Here is a 13,995-nt window from a genome sequence, read left to right as displayed (position 1 = left end):
GCTGTAGCAGTTACAGTTGGTGTATTGTGCCACCTGCACAGTGTACACCTGAAGCTAACCCAATTGCTGGTGTTGTTCTGGTCCTATACCACAGGCAGCTGCAGTAGTTACACTTGGTGTATTGTGCCACCTGCACAGTGTACACCTGAAGCTACCCAAATTTCTTGTGTTGTTCTAGTCCTATACCACAGGCAGCTGTAGCAGTTACAGTCGGTGCATTGTGCAACCTGCGCAGTGTACACTGGAAGCCACCCTCAATTGCTTCTGTTGTTCAAGTCCTATACCGTAGGCAGCTGTAACAGTTACAGTTGGTGTATTGTGCCACATGCACAGTGTACACTGGAAGGTACCCCAATTGCTGGTGTTGTTCTAGTCTTATACCACAGGCAGCTGTTGCAGTTACAGTGGGTGTATTGTGCCACCTGCACAGTGTACACCCGAAGCTACCCCAATTGCTGGTGTTGTTCTGGTCCTATACCACAGGCAGCTGTAGCAGTTACAGTCGGTGTATTGCTGTGCCACGTGCACAGTGTACACCTGAAACTACCCCAATTGTTGGTGTTGTTCTAGTCCTATACCACAGGCATCTTCAGCAGTTACAGTTGGTGTATTGCTGTGCCACATGCACAGTGTACACCTGAAGCTACCCCAATTGTTGGTGTTGTTCTGGTCCTATACCACAGGCAGCTGCAGCAGTTACAGTCTGTGTATTGTGCCACCTACACAGTGTACACCTGAAGCTACCCCAATTGCTCATGTTGTTCTGGTCCTATACCACAGGCAGCTGCAGCAGTTACAGTCGGTGTATTGTGGCATCTGCACAGTGTACACCTGAAGCTACCCCAATTGCTTGTGTTGTTCTAGTCCTATACCACAGGCAGCTGTCACAGTTACTGTCTGTGTATTGTGCCACCTGCACAGTGTACACCTGAAGCTACCCCAATTGCTCATGTTGTTCTAGTCCTATACCACAGGCAGCTGTTGCAATTACAGTCGGTGTATTGTGCCACCTGCACAGTTTAAACCTTAAGCTACCCCAATTGCTGGTATTGTTCTGGTCCTATACCACAGGCAGCTGCAGCAGTTACAGTCTGTGTATTGTGCCACCTACACAGTGTACACCTGAAGCTAACCCAATTTCTGGTGTTGCTCTGGTCCTATACCATAGGCAGCTGCAGCAGTTACAGTCTGTGTATTGTGCCACCTACACAGTGTACACCTGAAGCTACCCCAATTGTTCGTGTTGCTCTGGTCCTATACCACAGGCAGCTGCAGCAGTTACAGTCGGTGTATTGTGGCACCTGCACAGTGTACACCTGAAGCTACCCCAATTGCTTGTGTTGTTCTAGTCCTACTCCACAGGCAGCTGTGGCAATTACTGTCGTTGTATTGTGACTCCTGCACAGTGTACACCTGAAGCTACCCCTATTGCTCGTGTTCTTCAGATCCTATACCACAGGCAGGCAACTGCAGTAATTACAGTCGGTGTACTGTGTCCTCTGCCCAGTGTGCACCTAAAGCTACCCCAATAACTGGTGTTCTCATCTCCCTGCAGGCCATTTGTATGTCTGGAAGACCAACAAGGAGACGCAGACAGTCACGAGCCAATAAAAGAGGGCAAGCAGGCCCTGTGTCTAGAGGCAACAGTGCTGGTTGTGGACACTGTGCATCATCATCGGCACGTGGTCATGGGACACGCATATCCTTATTTATGGCAGCTGGACGTGTTGAGCCGCAACATGCCGAAGACTTGGTAGAGTGGATGACCAAGCCCTCCTCATCTTCCTCATCCTCTCTCACCCAGGCTCAGGGTACTGGCAAAGCAGCTGCCAACGTGGCCTCTTCCCCCATTTCAATGGCATCAGTCACTCCTTCCCTAGACCCACCATGTCCTCCTGAGGAGTCCCCCGAACTTTTTGAGCACAGTGTTGGGTACATGCTCCAGGAGGATGCCCAGTGTTTTGAAGGCTCTGATGATGATAACCAGCTAGAGGAAGGCAGTAGCGTGAGCCCAGAGAGAGGGAATGCCCAGGAAGGACAACAATCTGGCAGTCATTATACACCAGCTGCAGCATACTGCCAGGTTTGCTCCAGTGATAAGAAGGGAGGGGATGATGAGGTCACTGACTCCACATGGGTCCCTGATAGGAGATAGGAGGAAGAGGAGGAGGCACATCTCCAATGAGGCAGGATGCTCTCCAGGGGCCAGCTTAAGGGCAGCACACTGATTGAATCACACCGAAGAGCTCCGCCTGTGCAGGGTGCTGCCTCTGCAGGTTATTCCAAAAGTTTTGGTGTGGGCCTTTTTTTGAGAAGAGTGCATCAGATTGCACCGCTGCTATTTGCAATATATTGCAGCTATATGTCTCAAGCCCATCTCGCGTGGCCAAAACATCAGCAGCTTGGGCACCGCATGCTTGACCAGACATATGTTGACCTGCCATGTAGTTCATTGGCAAGCGTACCTTAAAGACCCACACCAAAGAATAAAGTGGACCTCTCCTTGCAGGGACGTTACCTATCTTTCACGGCGCATTGGTGGACTCTCTAGGCAGCTGGGAAGGATGCAGGACAAGGTGCAGTATTGTTGGAGGTTGTTCTGCCACCGCGCCTCCAAAATGCTACTACTGGTTGTGACACACCTCTCTCCTCTTCTTCTTCCTCCATGGCCTCTTCCTGTGCTTTGTCCTCAGAAACAGTGGTGCTCCGTAGGCGTTCAAGGGGCTACGCAAGTACACAGGCAAAAAGATGCCACGCCATGCTTGCGCTGGTGTGCTTGGGGGACAGGAGCCACACTGGGGCAGATATTCTGTCAGCTCTGCAGGGGCAGGCTGAGAGATGGTTGACACCATGCCAGCTTAAGCCAGGAATGGTGGTTTGTGACAATGGCGCCAACATCCTTTCTGCCCTCCGACAGGGACAACTGACCCATGTGCCCTGTGTGGCTCATGTCCTTAACTTGGTGGTGCAGCGGTACTTGGGCAGGTACCCGGTGTTGCCTTATGAGGAGTTTATGAGTAATCTCCATTAGCAACTGGGAATATTTGTATTATAGATGTAGATATTAGTAGTAGTTTAGCTTAACCGGCACAGATGGTTTGATGTACAGGAACAGACGTCTGGTCAGCGTATATAATTCAATTAACAATACCTTTGTCTCACAGGTATGCCAAGTGTGGGTGTGAGGGAGATGTCCTGCTGTTTACCTAATGTAATAATCAAAACCCACGAACAGATACCATTTGGGGTGTGTAGTCGGTACGGAGCCGAATTCATTTGCTAGATAAAGGCTTGTGTATTCTTCCGTGCTAATCCACCATTTATCCATTTCAAAGGGTGGTTGATATGCTTAAAATATTTCTTTGATCTGTTCAGGAATGGACAATTTACCCCGGCTGGGACTATGCATAGTTAAGTGTCCTATTCAAGAGCAAACTTCCTCTTTAATTAAGTGGGCTTCAGACTAATTATCGCTAACCAATCAGTGTGGTCCTATGCAAGTCAATGAGAGAGGGCCCTTTTTAAGGGAACCCAACCCTAGGGTAATGGCAGATGAGAACTGACCAGAGCTATGGACCAATATTAGGTAACATATCAGATCATCTCCCAGCACTTACAAGGTATACCGAATTGTCATATGTCCTGTTTTGTATTGTAATGAATGTATTGTACTCTTGTTGTATTTTAAACTAATATTTTACTCCCTCACTTAGACTATAGATATTTTCTGTGTATTAGATAAACCTGTAACGTACTCTAATAAATGGTGTTATGTTAAACCTCCCTTTCCTTTGTCAATAAGAATTCTCTTTTCAACCCATATCATATCTTCTGATTAATAAATCAGAAATATAGATTTTGAAGATTAACAGTGGCGACCACGAAGTTGAGTACAGGACTGAAAGTATTTAATATAATACCACAATTTGTTTATTAGAGATTAAGGTTATTAGGGGGAATTTAAGCTGAGTCAGCTTATCCAATCTATACAGGGAAAAATATAGGTAAATGTTTTTTTTTTATTATATGTTTTTATTATTAAGTGAGTATTAGATTAACTCTAAGGAGAGAATATACACCACAAGTTATTATTATTGTTTTTTTTATGTTTTGGATTTTTTTTTTAATAATTTTTTTTATTATTATTTTTTTATTTTTTTTAATATCCCAAAATTATAATTGAAAAAGTTCTTTGGATGTACCCTTATATACCGGTCGATGTAAGGGGGAGGAAGTAACTTTGCGGGAAAAGTGTTATTAATTTTTTTTTTTTTATTGCATTCTTTGGTGCTCACCAAGCTTCATTGCTGTCTCTAACAATTGCTTGAGAGTCCTGCATGGTGAGTACATTTATTTTATTGAAAAGACGCCAATTGAGTGTGATCTTGGTTTTGTTGAAAAGGTTCAACAAATGTTTGTTTTAATTGAAATGGTCTATCCACTAAATGCATAACATAGCTTTAAGAAAGTAGTTTGTTTGTTTTTACGGTGGAATTTTATAAGCAGTAATATTCTCATTGTTGTCAGTTAAAGTACAGAGCTGTGGAAGTGTTGTTGCTGAATACTGAAGCTAATCTTTGAGAAAGATTATTAGTAGTGTATTAGTGTGAAATAAGGTGCACTGAGCATAGTATAATAGACCTTCCAAAAGTTTTTGTTGTTGGTTTTTGTTTGTATTACTGAATTGAGTTACAAATACTAGTGTAAACACGGCTGCGTTTACATTACTATTGTCAGCATATAGATCCTTGGGGGCTTACAGTACACATTCTCAAAGCTCTTGGTTCTATTGTCCCCTGGGTCAATTGTTGTATTGAAGGCTCAATGTTATGGTGAGCATAATTAGTGTTCCCCCACTAATATAAAAGAGGGTTTTATTGTGAGCTGAAATATTGTTTTATTTTTACTGTATTTTCTGCATTTTTATTTGAGTCTGTTTATGTTTTTTTTTTAATTATTATTTTTAAAGTGTTTTCCTTCCCTCCTTCTATACGGTAATCTCAAAGTGGCTGTATAGTACAGGGGAAGTTAACATAATTTAGCTTACAAATTTTGCATTGTATAGATTGGTAATGGCTACCATGTCCGGTCTAGAAAGTTTTGTAGCAACGTATACTCGTAAACATAAGAACAATGAATTTGCCTGTGATGCCAAGTTAAAAGTATCTCCTTGGACTTATGTCCAGGAGTTATTTGAGAAAGAAGTTAAAACAACCAAAAAAAATCAGCATAAAAGTCTAGCCTTAGCAGGTATGTATGCAGCTTGCATGGCTATGAATACTAAAATGCAGAAATTAGAAGATATAGTCTATAATAAAAATATTACAATTTCTGAGAAGGAAAAAGAGAATACAGCTTTACAGAACCAGGTACAAACATTAACTACCCTTAATCAATTAGTTAATGCCTCACAGGAGGAAAATGTTAAAAGTGTAAATTTGGCCCAGAAAGAAGTGGTACAATATAAAAGCATGCTAACTAAAGTTGAGACTGAGCTGGACCACATAACTACTGCATACAAAGTAGTCCAAAATCAGTTACATGAAGCTAAGAAAGGAACATTTATAGATCACACACACTGCACGCAAACCGAGTCACAGTTGCTACAAACAATTTCTATCCTTAAAGGACAGGCGGCTGTGGCCAACAGATGCGAACAAGGTAATGCTACGGCACCTACTTGTGCCTATGAAATTGGGGACACAGAGGAATATGAAGAGTATTGGGGAGAGGAAGATATGGGTTCCGATTCCACATTTCCTGTAGCGATGGGAGAAATCGCAGAGCCACAGGAAAATCGAGAATGCACCATTGTCATAGACCCAACAGACAACGGGGACCAGCTATCTACAAATGAGGAGCATGACAAGTTCCCCATCATGGGTAGGACCCAGATTTCCTCCTCTACTGAAGGAAATCAAACATTTTTGGGCTTTGATAGTGAAGGAAATGAGGTGATTTCCAATGTATATCCAATTCAACCTGTAAAAACCCTTATGAGTGTAGCGGATTTCATTGGCAAAATTAAAACGAATGAACACATTACTTCACATGCAACCAATGTACAACAGAGGTGTGAGCTCTTAGGTGTGCGAAATCCTAGTGACCAAGTTAAGGTGTTACAATTAACCCTTGACGCCCACACCTGGAATGCACTCCCAGATCAAATTAAGGAAGGCAAAGGGAGCTACAAAGTAACCGTGGCCGAATTGCAAAAAGTCATAAACCCCTCAGCTATAGGTTTGATGGTGGCCTATCAAATCAAACAAAGTAATGAGGAAAATCCTTTAGTTTATGCCAATAGATTGTGGGCAGCATATAACACTAACAATGGTAAAACCACTAGAGAGGACATGGAATATAAGAACCTACTGATACACAATGCCCATCCCGCTATTCGAATAAAATGTGAGCATTTAATAGATCCTAGAAAACATAGCTATGAGGAGGTGATTGGATTAATACATAGATCATTCCATGCCATCCAAGCCTATAAACAGCACAGGCTTAAGGAAAGAGAAGAGAAACAGCTGTTTAGGAAGGTGGCTGCAGTACAATGCAGGACTACCACCGTAGAAGGCCCCCATGCCCCAGGAGAAGCCAATCCTCCATACAACCCTAACTGGGACAAAAGTTTACAAGGGAGGGGGAGGGGATATAGGGGGAAATCAGGTTATAGAGGCAGAGGCAGAGGAAGAGAAAACTCTCATAGCCACCTATCACAGGGCAAGCATGTCAGTGACACAGAAAGAGCTCCTACTTATGCAGAGTTGCGACAACAATTACAGGCCTTTCAAGTAGGCCCTGGAAAGGAAGTACAGGTAGCTTCCCAGACAGAGGCTAACCGTCATCAATGGTGACAACTACAAGGCCCCAAAATCTTAGCACCTATTTCTCTGGATAGGTGTGGGCGCCCTGTAGTGTCAGCGTTGATTAGGGGCCGTCAATGTGCCATGTTAATCGACACAGGGGCGGCGATATCAATTATGCATGACAAAGATCCCTTAAACTCAACACTATCTTCAGGAAAGCCACTGAAGCTCCAGAGCTTTGCTGGACATAATGTTGAGTCTGCCTTGTCCAAGCCCCTAACAATCCAAATTGGTGAGTTAACCCTAAAACAGCCATTAGCATTAATGTGTTTGCCAAATGAAACCAGCCTGCTGGGTTCAGACTTCTTAATTCCCAATGGATGTATGTTGGATCTGACCAACCTGTTATTATTGCAAGGGGTTCCAACTGATCAGAATAGCACCATTGTGATACCTGATTCTCACACAATTGCAGCCATCAAACGCAATGATTTAAAATATGACATACTGGAGATCATTACAGATCACCCAGAACATCAGCTTCTGCACCCTGTGATAGAAAGACATCAGGAATCCTTTGCAAAACACAAACATGACTGTGGAAAGGTAAATACGGTAATACACATCAGTGGGCCAGACCCAGTTCCGCAGAAACAATACCCCTTTCCAAAGGAAGCTATCAGCTACATACAGGAAACCATAGAGTCACTGCTTGACCAAAAGGTCATCAGACCATGTGTATCAACAACAAATGCGCCAATATGGCCGATTCGCAAAAGTACTGACAATTCGTGGAGATTAACAATCGATTACCGCAAATTGAACAGTATTACAAACAATTGCGCCCCCACCGTTGCATCTGTCCCGGATGTGTTGAGCATGTTAAATCCCAAACACAAATATTTCACAGTGCTGGACATATCAAATGGTTTTTGGTCATTACCGTTGTCAGAAGAATGTCAATACAAATTTGCATTTACATTTCTCGGAAAACAGTATACTTTCAATTCTGTCCCTCAAGGATTTCATAACTCTCCTACGTTATTTCATGCAACCATGAGAGATATTTTAATTGATTTTTCTTCTCCAAAGAATCTTTTCCAGTACGTGGACGATTTGTTGCTAGCCACATGCGACAAAGAAGAACATTTGCGGCTATTGGAGGAACTTCTGCAGATCCTAGGAAAGGCGGGACTGAAGTGTAATCCCATTAAGGCACAATTGTTGAAGGAATCTGTGTCTTTTCTTGGGATTACAGTGACAGCAAACGGACGTAAGATAGCAACGGAAAAGGTAAAAGCCATTCTACAATTACCGCTGCCAGTGAGCATCCCGACTCTGAGATCTTTTTTAGGATTGGTAAATTATTCACGGGCTTTCATCCCTGAATTTGCACAAAAATCTGCACCACTGTATGATTTGTTGAAAAAGGATACCCAATGGCAATGGACTGAGCAACACACCAAGGCAGTGCAGGAGCTTAAAGAAGCTTTAGCGCAAGCACCAGCATTAGCCAACCCAGAGTACCAACTGCCCTTTCACATTGAGACTGCCATATCAGAGACAGCCATGTCAGCTGTTCTGTCACAGGAAATCCATGGGCAACAGAGACCCATTTCATATGCGTCTAAATTATTATCTCCTGTGGAAATGAAGTACTCTCTATGTGAAAAACACCTCCTAGTTACGTTTTGGGCAGTGAAATACTTCACATACATCATAGGACTTAACCCAGTCATCCTGCACACAACGCACACTCCCACTAAATTTTTACTCACAGACCGAGTGAAGGATGGCAATGTATCCAATGCCAGATTGGCCCATTGGGCTTTGTTGCTTCAAGACAGAGACATTAAAGTTCAACACACAAATAATCCGTCCACTAGAGCCCATGGCCTCCTTTACCAGGGAGTACCACATGAATGTGATATCACCCCACAATCATCGGCACAACAATTCTTTAGACCTTTGTCAGTAAAGGAAACAGTCCCTGAAAACGCAGGCCAAATTTTCACAGATGGATCATGTTTTTACGTGGAGGGTTCTCCATGTGCAGGATTTGGAATATACTATATCAATCCACAAGCAAAGACCCAAACATCAATCTTTCGGTCATGTAAAGTCAAATCAGCACAATTTGCGGAAATGGCTGCAATCGCTCATGCCCTAGAACTGATGAAAGGGGACCAAGAAATTGTTTTATACTCAGATTCTGCGTGGGTCTGTAATGCTCTTACAGAATTTCTGCCCTTCTGGCACACCCACCAGTACATGTCCTCAGATGGGTCTCCACTTAAACATGCATCCCTGTTGAAATATATTGTATCATTGGTGCAAAAGTTGCCAGTCAAACCATGGGTGTGCAAAGTTAAAGGTCATTCAGGTACTGCCCCATACTGGGAACAAAATGAGGCGGCGGATTGCTTGGCCAAACAAGGAGCACAGGGAGGGGAGATCTGGGAAATTCCGTCGAATTTACCGGACCTAGTCTTGTGCCCCAGTGTTTGTGCCCTCACAAAATCCTGCATAGTAGTTCCGGATATTTCGGACATACAATGCCAGGATGACAACATTAAGGAAATAATGCAAAAACTGCAAAATGAGACTGGAGAACTCTCTGAGGGGAATACTTTGGCAAAATATATAAAACACCTCACATTGTCAGAAGATAAAAAGGTATTGTTACATCATGGAGATGAAGTAACTTGGGTGGTTCCTGAAAAATACCAAAATGAAATGATTTACATAGTGCATGACCTACCTACTGGGGGTCATCAAGGGTCAGAGAAAACAGGTGAGCGGCTCAAGAACATAGGTTGGTGGCCTTCCATGATGGCAGATGTGAAGCAGTATTGTGACAATTGTATTGTCTGTGCACAGGTTAACCCCGCACCAAGGAAGATCAATGCCCCTTTACGAATTAGACTGAAAGAAGGGCCATGGAATGCCTTACAAATGGATTACATGGGACCCTTGCCAGTCACTTCTAGAAACAACAGATTCATCTTCGTAGTCACAGATTTATTTTCTAAATGGGCAGAGATCTTCCCAACCAAAAGTAACACTGCACAAAATACGGCTAAGATTTTAGTGGAACAGGTGTTCAGTAGATGGGGGCTCCCAGGATCAATAGAGTCAGATCAGGGGACCCATTTTACTGGAAAGGTGGTAAAAACCTGCCTACAGATGTTAGGGGTGGAGCAAAAATTTCACATTCCATATCACCCAGAATCTTCAGGTCAGGTTGAAAGAGCCAATCGGCAGATTAAGACAATGCTAAAAAAATTTGTACACATCAATGGTAAGAACTGGGATAATCTGCTGCCATTACTGGCCATGGCCATCCGAGCAACCCCCTCATATGCTACCCGGCTGACACCCTTTGAAGTGCTGACAGGTAGACAGATGAGACTCCCTGAACATCTCTGGCTAGAGATGCATACACCTACCATAGACAGACTGTCAATGGACCAATACCTCCTTAAACTCCAAAAAGCGGTAAAAGAGATCCATGTATTTGCCGCAGCACAAATGGGTAAAAGTCAAAAGAAAGCCAAGGCGTATTTTGACAAAGGGGTTCGAGAATGCACTTGGGCCATAGGAGACCGAGTTATGTTCTTGGAACTACGTCCCCTGGATCACAGTCTAAGTCAAAAATGGAGAGGTCCATTTTCTATTATTGATAAATTAAGTCCTTCTGTATATAAAATCAGAATAGAGGCGGGCAAAAAGACACAAGATAAATGGGTTCATGCGAACCAACTGAAACAGTTCCATGGAGCCAAAGAAATCAACTAAAATGTGCTGCTTTCTTTCCTTTTAGAGCCATGAAGTCGATGTGGATCGTTATCCTGCTCCAGCTGATCACAACTACCAAGGAAGAGGAGACTGGACCACTCATCAGCGTGATCGTTGACAAGAATCCTGTCTACTGCCTAGAGGGGGAATCCATTTTATTACCTGTGGCCATTGTAGGGACTGTGGGGAAGCAAGTATATTGGTGGAGTCCCATTGATAATCATCTCGTCTGGGGTAACGGCGTCGCAGGGAATATCACTGACTACCGGGATAGAGTCATGAGTTTTCAGAATGGATCCTTGTTGATTCAAGAGACACGGTTGAGTGATGCCGGAGAGTGGAAATATTCTTTTGTTATCTCCATCCCCTTGTCCAGCAACACACAGGCATCCACTCTTCAGTACGTCCCAGGAAAAGTCACCTTGCACGTGTCCCCAAAGACTAACACCCCTGCTCCTACCATTTTGCCCAAAAATACAGCTGCAATCCCCTACTATGAACCAACATCCTTGGAATGCCCATCACTGCAAGAGGGACCACCTAGTGGCCTAACGGCAACATCAATCCCTGGAATTCTGTTCAATAACGTTAAGTTCATTCATGTACCCGTGGTACTTAATTTGTCCCAGTGGAACATGGCTGAATTCGGCTCATGTGCCCGGACAAATGTGTCTCTGTTTTACTCCTCCTTGCTGGTAGATTTGATTGCCTCCCATGCAAGCCGAACTCAGGACCCATTTGCAGAACCAAACCTCACTCCCCATAGGGGCATTTTCAGATCCAGAAAGTTAAAGGGGTTGGACAGCATACTTGGGTCCATCCCAGGACTTTTTGGATCTGGCATGTCAATTTGGAACCGAGCCGATTTGTCAGCGATTCGCAGGCATATCGGAAATTTTGAACAAAAAGAGGGTCGGCAAGTGCTGAAACCAGTTCTGCAGGGTGTTGAGGGGCTTGCAGAGGAGGAAAGGTTTACGGTGTATAACATGAAAGATATTGCCCAGTTGTTTGAAAAGACACAACAGAAAATCAACGAAATCATAAACATAAATAATCAGAAAGCTAGAGAGGATGGTATGGGGAAAGAGGTAATATGCACTGCGTATGGAAATTTTGTTTTAACCAAGGTCACTAATATCATCCGAGATATCCAAGCAGGTAAAATCCCTGATATATTAAGAGATACCGACCTTACCCAATGGTATTGTACTCACACTAATAATAGTGGTGGAATGAATGTACATTCTGGAGACAAGTGCAAACCTCTGCCAGTTTCCACAATTCGAAATATAGGGATAGTAACACCACACCCAAATAGAGGGCCATTTGCTTGCAAGAAGAGCCCGTCCCTGTGCGCCTACCGGGACCTAATGTATGTTTCCTTCACCATGTCGCTGCCAGTGTTCCATCCACAAGATGACTACTTTAACACGATGGCGTCCATACACTCCCTCGGGTACCTTGAAAACGACGTGTACAAGGAAAGGTTGCACCTCCCCGAAATGCTCATTCAAGTTCAAGGGCGATGGAAAGCACCACACACTGCCTGCTGCACTGTCAAAGACAATAGGTACTTATGCCGTTGTGATGTGTTTGAAATTGACACTCCAGTCTGTGGTCTAAGCAATGACCCGGATCCCACCGCCAAAGTAGCGAGGGACCCCCAACTGGAAAGTCCACGCCACCCACCTCAAGAAACCAGCACAAGTGAGATGGAAGCTAACTGCCCAGTGAAGCTGTCAAAATGGAGAACACCTAGCACAAAGGTCACCTACCACATGGATGGACTGTACTGTGTCGTTACAAATCACCAGACATTTCTCTATGGGGGTCAGTCGTGTCCCATACCCTATCCAAATTTTTGCTTCATTCCACACGAGTACACTATTATTGGGCAAACTGTAGTAGCCCCCATACCAGTGTTAACAGAAGACTATATCATTGAGAGTCCCCCTGATGTCCCAGATCCTATAACCTATCTACCCCATTTTGATGTAAAAATTGATACTCTGTCAGTAAACCTTCACAATCTGCTCGCAAGGAAGGATACCCATATAATTCAAATTAGTAATGATATGGAGAAAACAGGGAAAAGGTTGAATGAACTTTTACATGATGGGGATTTCAGTTTGGTCACCACCAGGACCTGGGTAGAAATGGGAATAAAAGGTCTTCTCATATTGCAGTGTGGGGTACTGTTATTTATGACGGGTATGGTGATATATCTCGGCCGACTTCTAAGATGGCAGAGAGAGAAACTGAACTCACTAATGGAGATTAGACATAAACAATTACTCACTTAAGTGTGGCGTCGTTTCATTGGACTCAACTTGCCACAAGGGGTCATCTGTTGCCTTATGAGGAGTTTATGAGTAATCTCCATTAGCAACTGGGAATATTTGTATTATAGATGTAGATATTAGTAGTAGTTTAGCTTAACCGGCACAGATGGTTTGATGTACAGGAACAGACGTCTGGTCAGCGTATATAATTCAATTAACAATACCTTTGTCTCACAGGTATGCCAAGTGTGGGTGTGAGGGAGATGTCCTGCTGTTTACCTAATGTAATAATCAAAACCCACGAACAGATACCATTTGGGGTGTGTAGTCGGTACGGAGCCGAATTCATTTGCTAGATAAAGGCTTGTGTATTCTTCCGTGCTAATCCACCATTTATCCATTTCAAAGGGTGGTTGATATGCTTAAAATATTTCTTTGATCTGTTCAGGAATGGACAATTTACCCCGGCTGGGACTATGCATAGTTAAGTGTCCTATTCAAGAGCAAACTTCCTCTTTAATTAAGTGGGCTTCAGACTAATTATCGCTAACCAATCAGTGTGGTCCTATGCAAGTCAATGAGAGAGGGCCCTTTTTAAGGGAACCCAACCCTAGGGTAATGGCAGATGAGAACTGACCAGAGCTATGGACCAATATTAGGTAACATATCAGATCATCTCCCAGCACTTACAAGGTATACCGAATTGTCATATGTCCTGTTTTGTATTGTAATGAATGTATTGTACTCTTGTTGTATTTTAAACTAATATTTTACTCCCTCACTTAGACTATAGATATTTTCTGTGTATTAGATAAACCTGTAACGTACTCTAATAAATGGTGTTATGTTAAACCTCCCTTTCCTTTGTCAATAAGAATTCTCTTTTCAACCCATATCATATCTTCTGATTAATAAATCAGAAATATAGATTTTGAAGGTTAACACCGGGCTCACAGGATGTCCTAAGCCAGGCCAGGAAAGTCTGTGTGCATTTACACCAGTCATATAATACCAGTGCCCGGCTGGCTGAGCTCCAAAAGGAATTGAACCTGCCCAAGAACTGCCTTATCTGTGACATGCCCACCAGGTTGAACTCAACATTG

General features: G+C 43.4%; 2 protein-coding genes across 2 annotated transcripts; both read left to right on the top strand.

Moving 5' to 3' along the window:
* The first annotated feature begins 6,953 nt into the window (after positions 1 to 6,953).
* Positions 6,954 to 10,610, top strand: LOC143962243 (protein NYNRIN-like). Its single transcript, XM_077471567.1, has one exon. The coding sequence runs from the start codon at positions 6,954 to 6,956 to the stop codon at positions 10,608 to 10,610; it is 3,657 nt and encodes a 1,218-aa protein (XP_077327693.1).
* On the top strand, positions 7,962 to 13,749 carry LOC143960689 (uncharacterized). Its single transcript, XM_077469490.1, has 2 exons — positions 7,962 to 8,105; positions 10,636 to 13,749. Exon 2 carries the CDS (start codon positions 10,640 to 10,642, stop codon positions 12,911 to 12,913), a length of 2,274 nt encoding a protein of 757 aa, XP_077325616.1. The 5' UTR covers positions 7,962 to 8,105; positions 10,636 to 10,639; the 3' UTR covers positions 12,914 to 13,749.
* The last annotated feature ends 246 nt before the right edge of the window (positions 13,750 to 13,995 follow it).

Source organism: Lithobates pipiens, unplaced genomic scaffold, assembly GCF_037356315.1.
Source record: "Lithobates pipiens isolate NorthernLeopardFrog02 unplaced genomic scaffold, aLitPip1_a1.2 Scaffold_8, whole genome shotgun sequence".
In the NCBI taxonomy this organism is placed as follows: Eukaryota; Metazoa; Chordata; class Amphibia; order Anura; family Ranidae; genus Lithobates; species Lithobates pipiens.
Note: the sequence above shows the minus strand (reverse complement) of the source record. Positions and strands in the feature narration are given on the sequence as shown.

Coding starts and splice junctions, on each gene's coding strand:
- LOC143962243 (XM_077471567.1), top strand. CDS start 6,954: ATGTTAATCGACACAGGGGCGGCGATATCAATTATGCATGACAAAGAT.
- LOC143960689 (XM_077469490.1), top strand. CDS start 10,640: ATGAAGTCGATGTGGATCGTTATCCTGCTCCAGCTGATCACAACTACC.